This window comes from Otolemur garnettii, unplaced genomic scaffold, assembly GCF_000181295.1.
Source record: "Otolemur garnettii isolate 467f Iridium unplaced genomic scaffold, OtoGar3 scaffold00066, whole genome shotgun sequence".
NCBI classification, from domain to species: Eukaryota; Metazoa; Chordata; class Mammalia; order Primates; family Galagidae; genus Otolemur; species Otolemur garnettii.
In genome coordinates this window covers 6,805,934-6,819,757 of record NW_003852461.1, presented here as the reverse complement: position 1 = coordinate 6,819,757, position 13,824 = coordinate 6,805,934, and the positions used below count along the sequence as shown (strand labels likewise).

At 40.2% G+C, this 13,824-nt stretch overlaps 1 protein-coding gene across 1 annotated transcript in view; it reads left to right on the top strand.

Moving 5' to 3' along the window:
- Positions 1-11,937, top strand: part of LOC100951361 (cytochrome P450 2J2-like) — a 34,934-nt gene extending 22,997 nt beyond the window's left edge. Inside the window, exon 9 of the mRNA XM_012807212.2 lies at positions 11,408-11,937. Within this exon, the coding sequence (XP_012662666.1) occupies positions 11,408-11,586 (179 nt within the window). The 3' untranslated portion in view covers positions 11,587-11,937. The remainder of the gene's footprint in view (positions 1-11,407) is intronic.
- Positions 11,938-13,824: the final 1,887 nt, after the last annotated feature.

Genomic DNA, 13,824 nt, shown 5'->3' with positions numbered 1-13,824 from the left:
CTCAAGAAATTTAATGATTTCTTCCTTTATCTATTCCTTGACCCAACTATCATTCAGCATAAGATTGTTTAGTTTCCATGCATTTGTGTGGGGATGAAAATTTTTGTTGGGGTTGAGTTCCACTTTATGACCTTGTGGTCTGAGAAGTTAGAAGGTATAATTTCAATTCTTTAAATTTTGTTGAGGTTTGATTTGTGTCCTACAGTGTGATCTATTTTGGCGAATGTTTCCTGGCTGACAAGAAGAACATATATTCCTTAGCTTTGGAATGGTGTGTACTTTATATGTCTATTAAGCACATTTGTTCTAGGGTCATGTTCCCTGTATCTTTGTTTAGTTTTTGTTTAGAGGATTTGTCCATCTCTGACAGATGGGTGTTAAAGTCCCCACCAATTATGATATTATATGAATTCAAATTGCTAAGACCAATTAACATCTATTTCATAAATCTAGGAGCACATAAGTTGGGTGCATAAATATTTAGAATTGAAATATCTTATTATATTGTTTCCCTGACCAGTATGAAGTGTTCATCTTTGTCTTTTTTTTTTTTACTTTAGTTGTGTTAAATCTGCTTATGTCTGAAAGTAAGATTGCAACCCCTCCTTTCTTCTTATTTCCATTACCTGAAATATTGTTTTCCATCCCTTCACCCTGAGCCTTGCTTTGTGCTTCAAAGCTAGATGTGTTTCCTGGGGACAACATATAAATGTCTCATGCTTTTCTATCCAGTTGACCAGCCTGTGTGCCTTGCCATTGGAGAATTCACACCATTAACATTTATTGAGATAATTCATAAGTGTGGAGGAGTTCTCTTCATCTTATTTTGTGAAAGCCCATTGCTTAGTTTTATCTTTTAGTTTCTGAGTGTTTACTTTATGGTGGTCCAATGTGATGGTCAGTATGGAGAATAGGTCTAAGTATTTCCTGTAGAGCTGATCTTGTGGAAATTTCCTTAATGTTGGCATATCAGTAAAACATTTGATTTCTCCATCAATTTTAAAGTTTAGCTTAGGAGGATACAGAATTCTGGGCTGAAAATTGTTTTGTTTAAGAAGGTCAAAGGTAGATGACCATTCTCTTCTGATCTGAGTCTACTGTCACCCTGATGGATCTGCCCCTGTAGGTCAATTGACACTTACTCCTCAATACTTATAGAATATTCTCTTTCTTCTTGACTTTGGATAGTTTCAAGACAATGTGTCTTGGAGAAACTCTGTTTTAGTTGAGACAACTGTGTTTGTATCCCTCTAAAAGGAGTGCATCGGAATCTTTGGTGATACTTGGGAAATTTTCCTTTATGATATCCTCTAGTAGGGCTCCCATTCTTCTGGGGGCTTTCTTCCTTCTCTTCTGGGATACCTACCTATATTTCATATATTTGAATGCTTCATAAGTCTCATATTCTATGATTAATGTTCTACCTTCTCTCTCTTCTTTTCTCCCTCTTTAAATGCTTGGGTTAGCTCAAAAGAATCTCTAGCTCTGAGATTCTTTCTTCTCCATGGTCTAATCTGTTACTGATATTTGCTACTGCATCTTTAAGTTCCCTGATTGACTCCTTCAATTCCTTAAGCTCTGCCGTAGCCTTTCCATATTCTTCATATGTTTCATTCATTACTTGGTTCTGTTCTTGTCTTTACTTTTGATTATTTTCTACTTTCTCAGCAATTTCCCTTTCTGTCATATCCATTATTTCTTTGTAGGTGAGATCCTCTGCAGTAGCTACCTCATGATCCCTTGGAGAGTTGTTCTGTTCCGGTTTTTCATGTTGTCAGGATTTTTTTGTTGGTTCCTCCTCATTTATGTTTTCTTCATGTCTACTTTTTTCTCCTTTCACTTTCTCCATTACTTTAAATTACCTTGTCTCTGTGCTTAGGTGTTAAAATGGCCTTTTGGTATAGGGCCAAAAGGAAGTAAAGAGTGAATAACAAGAAGGGAGAAAAGACAGAAAAAGAGAAAAGAAAAGGAGAGATCTAAAAGGAAGATTAACAAGAAGAGTGGAACAGGCAGAGACAGGAGTAATCATGGTGTTAAACAGGGTGCTTTGCCTCATACCCACAATTCCTGACCTCTGAGGGGCTGAGGTCAATAGTTCATTACCACCCTGGGCAAAGACAAGACACCACCACCACCAGATAGAGAAGAAAAAAAGATACAGCAGTGTTTCTCAGTGGGCACATAACAATAGCATCCTTTCCAAGGTCAAAGCCAAAAATGCCGCCTAGACCAGGAATCAAGGTCTCCTTGAGACAGGCCAAAGATATAGCACCCCGGCCCTGGCCTCAGAATGAGGCTCTGTCAAATAAGTGGAATACATATTAACAAGAAAAAAAAAATCATAAGAAAAAATATAAAATAATTATAATAAAAGCGCATAAATTTGCAAAAAAAATGTACAAGATGTAAAAACTGGAGTGTATATCTTAGTTGTTATTTGAGAAATTTATAAGGGAAAGATAAGAAAATAGAAAAATATTTATAAAAAGAGAGAGAAAAGGAGAGAAATTGAAAGGGAAGAAATAATAAAAGAGGTCAAAAAACTGTAGTAAAATGGAATAATAAAAATACAACAAAACAAAAGAAACAACAAACAAATAACCTTAAGGGAAAATAATTGGGAAAAAAGAATAAAAGAAATGGAAAACCTATAGCAAAAGTGGAGCCCTTACTATTAAAGAAAGAAACAAAGAAAAGTTATAAAAGAAAAGAAAAAAGAATGATCTAGGGGAAAAATGAAAGAAGAAAAAAAATATATATATATTCTGCCAAATATTGCCTGTACAATGGGTAATTTTCTGGGGTATGAGATGCTAATCATGATGCTGATACAGCTGTATAATATGGGGGCTGGAAGCTACTGTCTTGCCAAGGAGACCTGGGCTTGTCTTCCTGATTTCTTTGCCCTCAATCCCTTCAGGGTTGAGAGCCTGTAGTTCTCATCAGCTTTCCTAATAGACCATGCCTTAACCTTCCAAACAGTGTCCCACCCTTTATAGGCTGGACTTCTCTGATGATGCCTTGGGCATGCAGTGGCTTTCCTAGGAAAGCATGTTTCACTCAGGTCTCCCCAAGGGTGGCTGCCCAGCTCAGCAGGTGTGGCAGGACCAAATTCACACTAGGAACAAGTGGGCTGTTGCTCACAGGCAGCCCTCCCACAATGGTTGTGCTAGGCCAACAGCCTAACAAGGAGAGCTCCACTATCCCCAGTGACTCAAGCTTAGCCCATGTACACTGTTCAACATCAGTCACTCACCAAGCTCTCCCAAGGTAACTCCAGTAAGTGTGCCCAGGTCCAAAAAGAAAAGAAAAGAGAAAAGGAAAGGAGAAAGGGAAAGGGAAGCAAGGAGGAGAGAGAGAGAGAGAGAATGAGAGAAAGAGAGAGAGAGAGAGAGAGAAGTATCTACAGGGCAGACCTTCCCTATCTAAAAACCACCACCAAACCGGTCGGCCTCCACTGGCATGCGAGCACTTGCCTTTTGTGCCAGTTCTCCACCGCTCTTGATCTCTTCATTGGCTCTTGGAATCTTCTGCTGCCTCCCTGTGCCCCTGAAGCAATGTTTATGGGTAGGGCCTCCCAGTCAGAAGTGGGTGAAGACATTTCTTTCTGTTCTCACTATGAGTAGCGGCAAAGGAAATGCCTCTAGTCCACCAATTTTCTCTGCCCCCTCTTTCATTGGGTTTTTAAATGTCCCATGTTCTTTTTAAGGGATGCTGACTCACACAAAAGCAGAACTGATCTATACTAAAGAGAAAGGGAAGGAACAGGGGGAAGGGGTTACTTATGTACCCTGTGTACATTAGTCAGTGACTATGAATTCTATCAGCTTAACTAGATTCGCTCTACTCCATAAGCACTCTGTTGCCATTAGGGTCTCATGGAAAAGCCATGTCATGGAGAATAAGCACGCTTATTGAAATTGTGTTTTAAATAAAGGTGACCATCTGCTCGCTCAGGCAAAATGGCAAGATTCTTTATTTGCAATTGGTTTATATAGAGAATTTTGTACATGCGCACAATACAGCAATGACCTCATTTATCCATTTAAACATCATGTGACTACATCGTGATTAGCTTCTGATAATCCACTCAACATATACTTTCTGACATAACCCTTTCAACATAACCCAATTTAACATAACTTAATGGAGAACATGTTAGCCATTACTTCTTTGTTCTTATCTGATGATGCCTGAGGCTATGGAGGAACAAGGTAGATTGAATACCTGCCCTTGCTGCCTTGCCGTTTGTAAGCTGTTACTTCAGATCTTTAAACAAGGCATAAAGAAACTTCTTGGGCATACAGGAATTTGTGTGCAAACCTTTGTTCCCATGTAGGCCTTAAGTCAGGGGTTTTGCTGAAACCTTTTATAAGGAATTTATAGGCTGGACTTCTCAAAAGCCTTTCATGAGCCCAAGTTTCATCTATCCCATTAGATACCTATATGCATTGGGTAAATTCCTCTTCTTTTGAGGTCCCTGAGCACATTTCCATTCCCAGACCCATCAGCAAGCAACCTTTGTTACTTAACACAGATCAGGAAATGTTACTGATCGGTATCTGGCCAGTTTTCCAAAGGGCTTTTTTATTGGCCTTATAAAGTCAACCTTAATTCCTTAACACAGTAAATGCTATTCCAGTCAAAGCCTTAGTCGTGTTAGGCCCACAACCAACCTGGCCATATTGGATTCTGCCTCAGTTTCTCACAAGTATGCCTGCACAAAGTCTTTTCACTGCTCTCTCTCAAACGGCTTTTTTGGCCAGAGGCATATAGGTGTTTCACCTGTGCCCTGAAGAGTCCTTTTGCTTTTTGCAAAATTTTAATCACTCTCTTAAAATCTAGTTATGACATTTAAATCTCTCTTTAAATCGAGTTATTTCATCTTAAAAAGTATGAAAGAGGATGCAGGGAAAACTCTTCTACTTTTAAGCAAGCCAATTGCAAAAGGATTTTTTTCACTCAGCATTAATATTCACTAACTTCTTTCCATGTATATCAATTTGTATATTGGTATATAGTAAACAATCCAAAACTCTGTGGCTTAAACCAATAAGCATGTGCTATTGCTCGCAAGTCTACAAATGAGAGATGTTGCTCTGCTGATCTTGTCTGGGCTTTCTTGATCTCTCTGATCTTGGCCAGGAAGTCAGCTGGCTGAAGGCTGATTTAGGATGTCCTCAGATGGGACAACAGGGAACTTTCCACATTATCTTTCATTTTACAGCAAGCCAGCCCGGCTTATTAATATGGTGACAAATAACTTCCCAAGAAGGAGAAGGGCAGCACACAGGCCTCTGAAGGTCCATACTAGGAACTGGCACCCCATCATCCCACAGCATGATGTGGCCAGTGCAAGTCATGAGACCAGCCTCAATTCAAAAGGCAGGGAAATTGCTATAATTTTTTTGTTGTTGTTGGAGATTCATTGAGGGTACAAGAAACCAGGTTATACTAATTGCATTTGTTAGGTAAAGTCCCTCTTACAATCGTGTCTTACCCCCAAAAAGTGTGGCACACACCAAGACCTTACCCCCTCCCTCCTTCTCTCTGCTCTTCCTTTCCCCCACCTCTCCATCCTTTCTCTCTCTGCTCTCCCCTTCCCCCACCCCCACCATGTCATTAACTGTCATTAATTGCCCTCATATCAAAATTGAGTACATAGGATTCATGTTTCTCCATTCTTGTGATGCTCTGCTAAGAATAATATGTTCCACTTCCATCCAGGTTATACAAAGGCTATAAAGTCTCCATTTTTTTTAAATGGCTGAATAGTATTCCATGGTGTACATATACCACAGCTTGTTAATCCATACCTGGGTTGGTGGGCATTTAGACTGTTTCCACATTTTGGCAATTGTAAATTAAGCTGCAATAAACAGTCTAGTGCAAGTGTCAAGGATTTATTCCTTCTGGGTAGATGCCCAGTAATGGGATTGCAGGATCAAATGGGAGGTCTAGCTTGAGTTCTTTGAGGGTTCTCCATACTTCCTTCCAAAAAGGTTGTATTAGTTTGCAGTCCCACCAGCAATGTAAAAGTGTTCCCTTCTCTCCACATCCACACCAGCATCTGCAGTTTTGAGATTTTGTGATGCGGACCATTTTCGCTGGGGTTAGATGATATCTCAGGGTGGTCTTGATTTGTAATTCTCTAATAATTAGGGATGATGAGCATTTTTTCATATGTTTGCTAGCCACTCATCTGTCTTCTTTAGAGAATGTTCTATTCATGTATCTTGCCCATTGATATATGGGATTGTTGGCTTTCCAAAGTAAATAGACAACCTACACAATGGGAAAGGATATTTGCATATTTTGAATCAGACAAAAGCTTGATAACTAGGATCTATAGGGAACTCAAATTAATCCACATGGAAATTGCTATAATTTTACATGGGAAGAGCATGACATCACCTTGCAAGTGAGAAGTATTCATATAGAGTGGAAATTGGAGCTATTGTGCTCCCTTCATCTCTCTTTCTGACAAGGAGAATGAAATCCAGCAATTTTTCTGGAGAAACCTGCAGAAGGTGTGATGGAACGAGGACCAGTTAAACAGAATAGGAGCTGAGGAATCCAAGGAGCTAGCAAATGTCAGCATGACTGCCTGGTTTCTTCACATGCCCCATCATTGCACCCAGTTGCTTTTTCTTACTCTTAGTGTAGCACTTGCTAAAGACAGCCTCCCTGGAGTAATGAGGTGGGCAGCAGCTTCCCTTCCCTTGGGAGATACAGGCATGTGTGGATCATGACGGTGCATAATCTGCACATGTGTCTTTACTTTTCTCCATTTACATTCTTCCTATTTGACCCAACAATAGAGCAGGCAGCTTCATGAAGTGCAACAGGCCAGTTCTTCATTGTCCAAGTACATCATCGGGTCATAGGTCATTAGTTTGAAAAGAACTTTATCAAAAACCAAGGTCAGTTCTCTCATATTAATGCTAAGGAAATTGACCAGGTTGGTTAGTGATGAACACTGGCTGGAAGAGGGTCTGTTGCGACTTGGGAAATGAGCCACAGGGTGGCGGATTGGGAGTTCTCCCACAAAGGAACTTTGCCTAACCACCCAGGGCCTGGCAGGCAAAGGGAGAGAAGGTGCTGTGAAATTATACCTGCACACGCCCATGAGAAATGGCACTGTGACGCATTCTAGTGAGGCTATCAGGTGCCATTTTGAGCAGAAAAATTCAAGGCTTTTAATTTAAGGATTTTTGAGGGTGTGTATACATAAGGCACAAAGTGAGAAGGTAATAGTTTCATGTTTCAATTAAACAGGCAGTTCTTTGTTCAAGGAAGAAAGCTATCAGGCTGAAGGACAGGGAAGCATTAAGCTACAGATCAAAGAATACTTTGGACAGGAGCTAATGAGGGAAAGTTATAGTCTACAGGTCAGGGTGGCTGCAGCTACAGGATTTCTGCAGGGCAATGATTAATTACTTTATAGCTTTTTTTAATATCTTGTCTTTAAGCTGCTGATCTCTATCTAGACATTTCCCAGACATTTTTCTCATCTACTCTGTTGAACATTCCAAGTCCCCTCACAACCTTAGGCACGGATCACAGCAGGGAGTGCTGAGACTCAGGGACACAACCTTCACGAGATCTCAGGGAGATGCCACCCTACTCTAGCTCTCACTCTTGGACAAGAGTCCAAGTATCTTCATCCAGCCAAAGCTTTGAAATCTAATAGCCCTAGTTTTCATGCTTTTAAAAGCAGATTCATACTTGCTTCTCACTTCCCAAGAAGGATACTTGTCCAGCTATGTAATTCAGGAGAGAGATCATTTCATATATTTGACAAGTGAGAAAAGTTCAGCACTATAAGAGTATATGGTTTACCCACAGTCACATAGCTACTTATTGATGGAATTCATTTTTAACCTTCATTCCTGACTTTCTAGATCCAGTTTTCTCATATGAATTCTTCTAGGAAGAATAGGAATAGGAATAATGCCTGTTACAATGTCTAGGGGAACCCTCATAGGATGATGAGGAAATGTGGCTAATGTTAATAATGATTTGGTCTCCATTCTGGGATTGCATATATATTTTTTATTTTCTTCTTGACACTTTTTTTACGCTCATTTTTTTTCTTTCCTTGAAATGTTTATGTAATACATAGGGAGAAAGCCAGTAAATAAAAATGCACATGTGAGAGTTGGTGACAGTCACTGTGTGGGGTATTGCAGCCCAGACTGGGGGAGGGGGAAATTTGCTCTAAGAGGGGGCAGCAGTAGCTTAGAGCAGGTTTCAGAGCACAAGCAAGATGAAGAGGAGTTGGGACAGTGACCATGGCAGTGATGACAGATAAGTTATACAGAAGGGATACTGACCCAAAGTTTAAATATGTTGAGGATAATGGGAGAAAGTTAGAAATAGGGAAGAACATAGAATGCACTCTGTAGTGTTGAATTGTAACAGGAGGTAATTGGCATATCCTCAGATTTTTAATACATACAGACACATAGATGTAAATATGGGTATATATACACACATTTCAACATATACCCACATTACATACATACATATATCCCCAGCTCTGTCTACTGAGATGATGCAGGAGCAGCAGCATCTGGACAGAGCTGAGCACACCCAGACCTTGATCTCTACATGACATTAGACACTAACAAGAACCAGAACGTTCAGAAAAATGGCTGATTCCAGAGCTGGGGGAGAGAAAGTGTGAGATAAACCTGGAAGATATTGTTGTGCCAAAAAGGCAGGAAATGCCAGGTTGAATGGGCAGGTATCTAATGGTCAAGTCTGGAATATTTTAAGCATCTAAACAAGTAATGGTAGTAAGAGATTATAACCATTTATATAAAAATAGGAATTTTATGAATCTATATTGACATAAATTAAAGAGTGAGTACATAAATGAGGAGAGGTCAAGCTTTGCCTTTGGTGCAATACTAACTAAATAATGTGGAAGATATGATGGAATTTTAAAAATCACAATTTGGCAACATTCATTAATAAATAATTTGGTCAAGAAATAGGAGTGGAAACTAGTAGATGAAAGTTTAAGGAGGAATAGCTTCTTAGCATAGAGTCAAAGTATTTATTAGTTACAAAGAAAAAAAGGAATTTTATATAGGAGAAATAGTAGACATCTCTTTAATCAAGTGATCACCCATAATGGGACAAATCAAAATTGTGAACCACCAGAATAGGATAAAATAAGAACAACGCAGCAACACCTCAGTGATCTCACCACCAAAAATGCAGAACATTACACCTGAATCCAATCAGGAGGAACCATGAGTGACATATACAAATTACTAGTCTGTATTCTTTAGAAAGTCCAGAGCCATGAAAGTTACATAGAAAGTGAGAAATTACTTCACACTAAAGGAGACTAAAGTGACATGACAGCCAAAGCAACCCAAGATACCACACTGGATTCTTTTCTAAAAAGGACATTGTGGAGACATCTGGCAAAACCTGACAGGGGTATGAGATAAGATGATATAATGCATCAATGTTAATTTCCTGGCTAAGGTGATTATATTGTGATTACATTGGGTAATGTCATTATGTTTAGTAAATACAACCGATTGCATGCATGATGTAAGCAATTTATTCTCAGCTAACTGAGAAGAAACAAGTTGTATTATTTTTGCAAGTTTTTGTACATTTGAAATTATTTCAGAATAAAGGGCACATTATAGAAAGGAGCAGAGTGAAGAACTGTAATGTGCAGAAAGCCATTTTAACCATACTTCCACCCAAAAGTTTCATTGAAAGTTCACCTATTATTTCTTATTTTCATTGCTTTTTCTTTTTTCTTTTTTTATTAAATCATAACTGTGTACATTAATGCATTTATGGGGTACAATGTGCTGATTTGATATACAATGTGGAAAGCTTACATCAAACTTATTAACATAACCATCACCTCACTGACCTATTTATTGTGGTAAGACATTTATATTCTACTCCTAATCTTTTTAGACACAAGGTCTCACTCAGTCACCCAGGCTGGAGTGAAGTAGCATGATCATAGTTCCCTGAAACTTCAAACTCCTGGGCTCAAGCAATCTGCCTGCCTCAGCCTCTCATTGCAGACGCCTGCCACCATGCCTAGATAATCTTTTTCTATTTGGGTAGACATAGGGTCTCACACTGTTGTTCAGTCTGGTCTTGAACTCCTAGCCCAAACAATCCTCCCACCTCAGTCTTCCAATGTGCAAAGATTGTAAGTGTGAGTCACTGTGAGCCTATCACAGGGCATCCTTTAAATTGTATTCTTCTTTTGTGTGTGTGTGTGTGTGAATTAACCATATCAAGTTAAGCATAAGCTATTATACAGCTAGAATTTTTACAATGATCCCAATGGCACTTTAAAATACTTGGTTTTATTTATAATAATATACTTGGTATAAATTATTTGACTGACTTTGATTCAGTGTGCAACCTTGTGAATTTCAACTGGTGTGTCACAGCACACTGGTGTTCCATGAGTGGATCTTGGGTATGCTACGAAAATTTTTAAAGATATTAATTAAATTATTGTCAAAGGAATTTCAAAGCACAGTTAAGTAAATTGTTTATTTTTTACTCACTCTCTTTTTTTTCTTTTTGATCAACATAATTTAAGTGTTCACAAAAGGTTCAAGTGTGCCATCAGATAACAAAGGTTGAAAAACACCAGTGTGGCCTGCACAATATGTAAAATCAAGTTGTCATCTTAAACATATGTACATATTGACTAATACCTACAGAGGTTACTTAATTTGCCCCCAAGACATGACTAGAAAGTGGGAAGATTGAGTTACAGCTCTGTCTTCTGATTCTAGATCACATACACATAACAGGTTGTGTACGTGACCAGGGCAGTGCCAAGTGTGAGCTGTGGAGAGCTGGACACAGCCTCGGGCCCCACTTTGAAAGCAGTGGCTTGTATGGGGACAGGACCAGTGTGTGTGAGGACCAGGCAAGGAGGGAGGCCAGAGTGGTTCCAGTGTGGAGGCCTGTGCATGCCCATGGGGTCTCAGCAGCTGGGGAGGAGACCCACCATGGCTAGGGGAAAGATGATGGGCACGCAGAGTCCCTGCTCTGATGGTCACTTGTTATAATCTGGAAAGTTTCCTTTTAAGGACTGGAAAACACTGACATGGGGTTTTGTTATTGTTTTGTTGTCTGCTTTTGTCTTATTGTTTGTTGGATGAGTCTTTAAAGCCGTTAGTCTAAACTCTTACTTTCTAGGTCAGCCCAGACTTCCAGTTCTGTGGTCCCCATCTACAGTGTCATCCCAGAACCTCACCTGCCTGTGCTCTGCAGGCATCTGACTCTGAGCTTGGGTAAAGCCAAGTGGTTGCTCTGCTCAGGTCTTACAGGCTGTCGGTGAGGCTCCCAGTAAGCCCACCCAGGAAGATAACTCATCTTTGACTTTGTCTTTCAGGAAAGCGGGCTTGCCTTGGAGAACAGTTGGCCAGGACTGAGCTGTTCATTTTCTTCATTTCCTTTATGCAAAAATTTACCTTCAAGGCCCCAGACAATGAGAAGCTGAGCCTGGAGTTCAGAGAAGGCCTCACCCTTACCCCAGTCAAACACCAGCTCTGCGCTGTTCCTCGGGGGTGAGGTTGAAGTTGTTAGGAAAGGAAAAGAGAGGGGAAAATGGGAAGAAATGGACTATGTTTGGAAGACACTGGTGAACGCACAGATGTGAGGGGACAAAATGATGGTGACCCCAGGAAAGATCAAAGGAATTGGACTCAGTGGAAATTATATCCAAATCCCAGCTCTGCCATGTCCCCTGAACTATCCTTGGGACAAACATTCATATACTGAACGATTTACCTTTTCATACAAGAAATGAAAAAAGGAAAATGATTCCTTCCCTAAAGAAAGTTCTTGTCAGAATCAAAAGAAATGGTGGATGTCAAGTGACTTGGAAACCATAAAGCACAGCATAAATATGATGCCTATAAAGTGCCTCCTTCCCGCCTCCTTTGTTAAATGAGTATTTGATTCTGGCCTATAGAGATAGCTCAGGGTAACGTGGTACAAAGTAGTCCATCAGATTTCATACTGGGCCCTGGGAGCAGAGTGGGAGGGGAGGCATACAGCCTGTTTCCTTTGGTAGCACGGTGCTTACCTCTTTTGTTCCTGCTTCAGACCAGTTCTCTGAGAAGTTGGCAGGGCAGGTATTATTCCCTACTAAAGACAGGGAAAGTAAGCGTTGTTGAAGCAGTTTCTATGATTTACATCAAGAAACACTACTTGGGCCTTGAACCCAGGACAAGGAGAGTGTGAGCCCACTTACCAACCTGGGAATAAGGTTTAGGGGATAAACTTGACTCTTTAAGAATACCTCTTTGCCTTAAATCTTCCATCAGGTATGGGTTGTCAGACCCTTCCACGTGGGATTTAACTATTGTTCTAGGTGTGATCTTTGCTTGCAACTAGACTGGAGACATTTGATGGTCCTTGTTAGAGTACTTTAGTGTACTGGTAGGGAATTCCAAATTACAAACCTTATGGTGGTGGCTGATGTGAGAACACAATGCTCACGGAAGGCCAGCTAACAATGACAGGACGTGGACTATTGACCACATAGCAAATGAAGAAAACAAACAGAAGCCTTGGGAAAACTGGACTAGAACTGATCAAAATATCTTTTTATGTTCCCTAAAGTGGCATCTTAGTCTGTTTTCTGTTGCTATAACAGAATGACTAACATTGGATAATTTATACAGACAAGTTTATTTGCTCATGGTTCTGGAGGCTGGGAAGTCTGAGGGCATGGTGGCAGCTTCTGACACCAGCATTTGTACTGTGTCCTAAAATGATAGAAAGCAGAAGCTGCAAGCAAGCATATGTAAAATACAGAAAGCTCAAGGTGCCAGGCTCACTTCCTGACAGGCCACTGTCTCCATAACTAACGCACTGCCTCAGTAAGGACATTAATTCACCCCTGCGGGATCCACCATCATGACCCAATCACCTTTCTTTATGTGTCACCTTACATCACTACAGCACTGGGGACCAAGTTTCAAACTAAGTTTTGGAGGCGGAAGAACAGCCAAACCATACAAGGTGATTAGACCTGAGTACTTTAAAAAGCCTAAAACACAACCCACCAGGAAGCCATGGTGCTTATCCTTCCTGTGCCTTGGGATTCAGAGAGAGGCCAATGCAGCTGACACCTGAGAATGGGAAACAGAGAAAAGAGTGGGTGAGGTGTTTGGCTGGAGCCACCTAAGCTGCCAGGGAGAGCCAAGAAAAAAATGCATCTGGAAGAAAAGTTGGGTTGTTAATGTGAGAGAAGAGGCTTTGGTCCATCTTGCCCGGTAAAGGAGAGAATAGCAGGGAGAGCCCATATGTGTGCACTTTTTCTGTAATTCATTGGAAAGTTGAATTTCTAGAAAACAGGCCAAGCAATAGTCTCAGAATAAAACCAGTCTAATGATGCCTTGACCTTAAACTTCCCAAACATTCAGGACCTTGTCTTCCTCAATCTAATCACCCAAGCAGGAGACTCAAAAACTTGTAAGAAGAAAAGGAAGATAACAAATCCAAATGTTCATTGAAACGAAATGGGTAAACAAATTTTGTGGTACTAGCAAGAGACAACCACCTACCTCTTATTCTGTTTGTTTCTTCCTTTTTGGCAATGATTAGCTATTACATGAATTATTATGAATGAATCAATCAGGACAAATCTCAAACACATAATACCAAGGAAGAGACAAGCAGTTGTAGAATAAGTCTTTTTAAATGGCCTCCTTTGCCGCGAGGAAGGAAAAGGCCCTCCCTGGCATCTTGTCTCTCATCTCCACTTCCACAGTGGGCACCCATCCTTCCTGTCTGTTCCTC